Raw genomic sequence first — 6,098 nt, 5'->3', positions numbered from 1 at the left:
AACCTATGGATTTCACATGACTGGGCAGGGGCACAGCCATGGGTTGTCCAGGCCCAGCCAATCAGAGTCTTTCCCCACAAAAGGGCTTTATAACAGACAGAAATACTCCTCAGTTTCATCAGCTGTCTGGGTGGCTGTTCTCAGACGATCCCGTAAATGAAGAAGCTGGATGTGGAGGTCCTGGGCTGGCGTGGTTACACGTGGTCCTGGGCTGGCGTGGTTACACGTGGTTTGCGGTTGTGAGGCCAGCTGGACGTACTGCCAAATTCTCCAAACGACGTTGGAGGTTGGACATTCTTGCAGTCACTATGCTAATTGCACGATCTCTGAAAACTTGAGACATATGTGGCATTGTTGTTGTGTGACAAAACTGCACATTTTATAGTGGCCTTTTATTGTCCCCAGCACAAGGTGCGCCTGTGTAATGATCATGTTGTTTAATCAGCTTCTTGATATGCCACACTTGTCAGGTAGATGGATTATCTTGGCAAAGGGGAAATGCTCGCTAACAGGGATGTAAACAAATTTGTAAATTTGTGCACAACATTTCTGGAAAACATGGAACATATCTGGGATCTTTTATTTCAGCACATGAAACCAACACTTTATATTTTGTATTTATATTTTTGTTCAGTATAGTTAAATGTTAAGTGTTTGTTCCCATACTCCTAGCACGCAATGATTACATCAAGCTTATGGTTTAGCTTGTGACTACAAACTTGTTGGATGGATTTGCTGTTTGTTTTGGTTGTGTTCTGGATCATTTTGTGCCCAATAGAAATTAATGGTGAATCATGTATTGTGTCATTTTGGGGTCACTTTTATTGTAAATAAGAACAGAACATGTTTCTAAACACTTCTACGTTATTGTGGATGCTACCTTGATTACATATTAGCCTTAAACGTATTGAGAATAATGATGAGTGAGAAAGTTACAGAAGCACAAATATCATACCCCCAAGACATGCTAACCTCTCACCATCAAATCAAATGAAGTCAAGCTTTATTCATACATCAACCCAATGTGCTTTACAGGAACAAAAATATTTAAAAAAACAATGAAAATAAAGCTGAAATAATTTACTACACAAAAAACACGAGATAAAAAACTAAAGAATGACAAACTGAACTAAAAAGCACCCTGAGGAAAAGCAAATCTAAAAATGTGTTTTAATATGTTCACAGTTTCAGCCCCCCTCAGGTTCTCTGTCAGGTTATTCCAGAGGCTGGGGGCATAATAACTAAAGGCTGTCTCTCCATGCCTCTTGGTCCCCCTCAGGTTCTCTGGCAGACTATTCCAGAGGCTGGGGGCATAATAACTAAAGGCTGTCTCTCCATGCCTCTTGGTCCCCCTCAGGTTCTCTGGCAGACTATTCCAGAGGCTGGGAGCATAATAACTAACGGCTGTCTCTCCATGCCTCTTGGTCCCCCTCAGGTTCTCTGGCAGGCTATTCCAGAGGCTGGGGGCATAATAACTAAAGGCTGCCTCTCCATGCCTCTTGGTCCCCCTCAGGTTCTCTGGCAGACTATTCCAGAGGCTGGGGGCATAATAACTAAAGACTGTCTCTCCATGCCTCTTGGTCCCCCTCAGGTTCTCTGGCAGGCTATTCCAGAGGCTGGGGGCATAATAACTAAAGGCTGTCTCTCCATGCCTCTTGGTCCCCCTCAGGTTCTCTGGCAGGCTATTCCAGAGGCTGGGGGCATAATAACTAAAGGCTGTCTCTCCATGCCTCTTGGTCCCCCTCAGGTTCTCTGGCAGGCTATTCCAGAGGCTGGGGGCATAATAACTAAAGGCTGTCTCTCCATGCCTCTTGGTCCCCCTCAGGTTCTCTGGCAGGCTATTCCAGATGCTGGGGGCATAGTAACTAAAGGCTGCCTCTCCATGCCTCTTGGTCCAAGGCATTTGGATAGTTTAAAAAGGCCAGTTCCGGAGGACCTAAGGGACCTACTGGGAACATAACTTAAAAAGTATGTCTAACATGTATTGAGGTGCACAATCCTGGATGGATTTAAAAACCAATAGAATAATCTTAAAATGAATTCTAAAGGCAGCCAGTGCAGAGACCTTAAAACCAGTGGTGTGTGCGCTCAGTCTGGTCTCGGTCACTACCCATGCTGCAGCATTCTGTATGTTTTACAGTACAGAGACCTTAAAACCAGAGGTGTGTGAGCTCAGTCTGGTCTCGGTCACTGTTTGTTTTACAGTTGACAAATTACTTTCTTGGGTAGACCAGACAGAAAAGCATTATAATAGTCAAGCCTGCTTGTAATAAAAGCATGGATGAATCTCTCTGTATCAGCCTGAGAGCGAAACAGCCACACCTTGGCAATGTTCCTCAGGTGGTAAAAAAGTATTTTGGTCATATTTCTAATGTGTGATTCGAAATGGAGTTCAGAATCTAAAATAACACCTAGGTTTTTTAGTTAGTTTTTGATCTTTTATTGCCTGTGAATTAACATTTGTGGCCAGATTCTCTCTCTGTGCTTTGGCTCCAACAAAAAGTACCTTGTCTTGATTTAGCTATAGGAAGTTGTCAGCCATCCAAGTATTTAAATCCCTAATAATTTATCCATGGAGCTAAAAATCCTCTGGTGACACAGAAATGTAAAGTTGTGTATTATCTGCTTAGCAGGGAAAGTCAATGCTGTGCTTTCTGATAACGCTGCCAAGGGGTAACACATATAAACTGAACAGTATCGAGTCCAAAATGTGACAAAAATAAAACTCTCGACCGGTTAAATAGGTCCTAAACCAATTTCGAACTGGACCGGAGAGACCAACCCACCTCTCCAGTCTGTCCAGAAGCACAGCATGGTCCCCAGTGTTGAATGGAGCACTTACATCTAAGAGTACAAGGACAGACAGGTGTTTGGCATCTGTGTTGACTCTAAGATCACGTAACACTGTAAATAAGGCTGTTTCTATGCTGTGGTGTGTAGGAAACCTGATTGGATTTTATTTTAAATACGGTTGGCACTTAAAAAATACTTTAGCTCATTGAACACTAATTTCTCCAGAATTTTGCTTAAGAAGGGAAGGTTGGAGATTGGCTGAAATTTGCTAAGAGCTGAAGAATCTAGATTACTTTTCTTCCGAAGGGGTTTCACCATAGCAGTTTTAAGTGCAGTGGGGAAAACGCCTGTAACAATAGCTTGTATTTTTCAGATATGCAATTCAAAACAGTTTTGAAGAAGGTGGTGGGGATAGGATCGAGAAGGCAGGTAGAGGACTTAAGTCGTGATATCACTTTCCTGAGCATGTCTGTGTCAGCCAGGGAAAATAAATCCATAGTGCCTTTGCGTGCTAGGTTAGAGGACATATCATCAAACTTCTCATCAGATCTTGACTGATACCCAGCCTAATGTTGGTTATTTTAACTCTGAAATATGCCACAAACTCATCACATTTAGATGTGGAGGAAAGTTCACATAGATCTGCGGGGGTAGGATTTATCAGGCCATCAATGGTTGAGAAGAGCACTCTCTAATTAAACTGATTATTAGTGATCAAAGTTAGAAAAATGAGCCCGTCTGGGTAAGAGAGCGTTTCTTAATAATGTGTTCAGTGTTACCCTGTGCTATGGGCAACAGGGTAGTACAATTTTTTATCAAAAATCAAATACAATAACAAGGGATGTTAGTATTTTTTTTGGGGGGGGGGGGGGGGGTATTGTATTGGTGAGTCTGTAACTTTCTCATTCATCATTATTCCCCTGTATGTTTTTTTAAACCCAAGCAACACATCAAATGAAATAAGTAGCACTCACAGAAAGTGATGGTACAGCCAGTAACTGCAGAGGAACCAGGACCAGTAGGATGTTCATGTTTACCTGCAGAGGATAGGAAAAATACAAAGGTGCCTAAACGTTTGCAAAAATGTCCAAAATACTATAGAATATATGATCATCATTCAATCGTACCTTTTCAAGATCTCTGTAGTTCAAATCCACTCCTCTTGCTCTGAGTCCCAGAAGGATGTGCACTCGCCCAGGAAACAGGAAGCCCTCTTAACTTCCCAGCTCTCAGAGCTGCTATATATAGTACAGGTGTCCGGTTACAAGTAACTCCTTGCATGAAATTAACATTTTTAAAAATTCAATTCACTCTGTTCCTTTCCACTTGGATTTCCCCCATCACTTTGGTTTTTCATATTTTTGTTGTTGCTTTTTATCAGGATACATACCTATTTTGGGGTAAAACTTTTCTTCTGTTCATTCTGGCAAACTATGATATTCAACTCTGTCTGAAGTGACATCCAGGCCAATAATGTGTTGGTATGTTATTGTGTACAGTATTTGATACATCAACCTCGTGTCACACAGATGTTGATATATTGTAAGGCAGGGCAGAGCAGCACACCGTAAAAGAAAACAATAACACAAAATGTACCTTCAATTTTACAGTGAAGAAATGACCTCTGATTTACTTTAAAAATGGTTAAAACAGTCATTACACAATAATAACTTAGGAATTACAACATTGAATTACTCTTTCTCTAGGAATCAGTCTATCAAGCACCACTATGAAAAACGGGTAGTTAGTTACCAGTTATATTCTTTGAAGAAAGTACCAGAAGGTATCCATTATAATTCCACAACCATTCCTCTAGTACCAGGTAAGAAGTAAGTATCCGTGGTATCAGTAACGTAGAATAAAGTGAACAAAGATCATTGGAAGGACAATGAAATGATCCTAGAATTCAGAATTCATATTGTGATGGGGAAATGATAACAAACGTCTATAGTGTGAAGGTGTGGGCTGATTGTCTCTAGACTTGATTCTGTCTGTTATAATAAATTGTTCTCATATATCTGATGATAATGATCGACGACAGAGCTAGTTACTGAAGGTCCAAGGACCGAGGACACACTGACGATTCACATGAATGTATACACACATAGGAATTGTATTGCACCATTATGTATCAAGTATATACGGTACCCGCTGTGTTTCAGTCTAAGACTGCAACAATCTTCTGCTATGATGTGGATTGTTGTTCCCTTTTTGCTATTATTAAACCTAATTCATTCTACCATCTGCCACTCTGTCTTAGAGGCCTGAGTTTTCCTTATTACAAATATACACATCCATAAAAGCTTAGAGTATAACAGTTGGAAAAGACATGGTTACACACGTCCAGAGACAACAGTTAGTTAAGTCCTTTAAATGTTTGTTTGTGGCTCAACTTCGTGTGACGTTTACCACTCCAACCGCTGAAAGTTCCTTTCGCACACCCCACAACACCACTAAACACACACCAAGTCACTGAAATCACCTCAGGGGGTTATTTCTGAGTTATTTCAGTGTGAAAACAGAGGAAGAGCAATGCCAGGCTGGGGAAGGAATCATGCCCTGTTTATGTGTGTTAGGGTACCATTAGTAGCGGTTCCCATGCCACGTTTTCACCAGACAGGAGAAGACAGTAGACATGACGACTTCTCTGCTGGGGAACACACAGCCACACGGAACCCTGGAATATATACTTTCATGAGAGAAGGGGGGGGGGTGAGAGGGAGAGAGAGAGAGAAAGGGGAGTGAGAGGGAGAGAGAGAGAGGGAGAGACACAAGGAAGAAAAAGAGAGGGGATTTCTCAGTCAAAAGCAGACAAGACAGAGAGCAGGAGAAAGGGACAAGACAGAGAGCAGGAGAAAGGGACAAGACAGAGAGCAGGAGAAAGGGACAAGACAGAGAGCAGGAGAAAGGGATAGAGAAAGGGACAAGACAGAGAGCAGGAGAAAGGGACAAGACAGAGAGCAGGAGAAAGAGACAAGACAGAGAGCAGGAGAAAGAGACAAGACAGAGAAAGGGACAAGACAGAGAGCATGAGAAAGGGACAAGACAGAGAGCAGGAGAAAGGGAAAACACAGAGAGCAGGAGAAAGGGACAGAGAAAGGGATAGAGAAAGGGACAAGACAGAGAGCAGGAGAAAGGGACAAGACAGAGAGCAGGAGAAAGGGACAAGACAGAGAGCAGGAGAAAGAGACAAGACAGAGAAAGGGACAAGACAGAGAGCAGGGGAAAGGGACAAGACAGAGAGCAGGAGAAAGGGACAACACAGAGAGCAGGAGAAAGGGACAAGACAGAGAGCAGGAGAAAGG

The 6,098-nt window shown here is 42.3% G+C and overlaps 1 protein-coding gene across 1 annotated transcript in view; it reads right to left on the bottom strand.

Annotated features, from left to right (window-relative positions):
- The window catches only part of LOC110529355 (papilin), a 17,503-nt gene extending 12,052 nt beyond the window's left edge, over nucleotides 1-5,451 (bottom strand). The window contains exons 1-2 of the mRNA XM_036984735.1: nucleotides 3,921-5,451; nucleotides 3,768-3,830 (exon numbers count right to left, since the gene is read on the bottom strand). Of these exons, the coding sequence (XP_036840630.1) occupies nucleotides 3,768-3,824 (57 nt within the window). The 5' untranslated portion in view covers nucleotides 3,825-3,830; nucleotides 3,921-5,451. The remainder of the gene's footprint in view (nucleotides 1-3,767; nucleotides 3,831-3,920) is intronic.
- Nucleotides 5,452-6,098: the final 647 nt, after the last annotated feature.

Source organism: Oncorhynchus mykiss, chromosome 8 (assembly GCF_013265735.2).
Source record: "Oncorhynchus mykiss isolate Arlee chromosome 8, USDA_OmykA_1.1, whole genome shotgun sequence".
Classification (NCBI taxonomy): Eukaryota; Metazoa; Chordata; class Actinopteri; order Salmoniformes; family Salmonidae; genus Oncorhynchus; species Oncorhynchus mykiss.
This window is presented reverse-complemented; position numbering and strand designations above follow the sequence as displayed.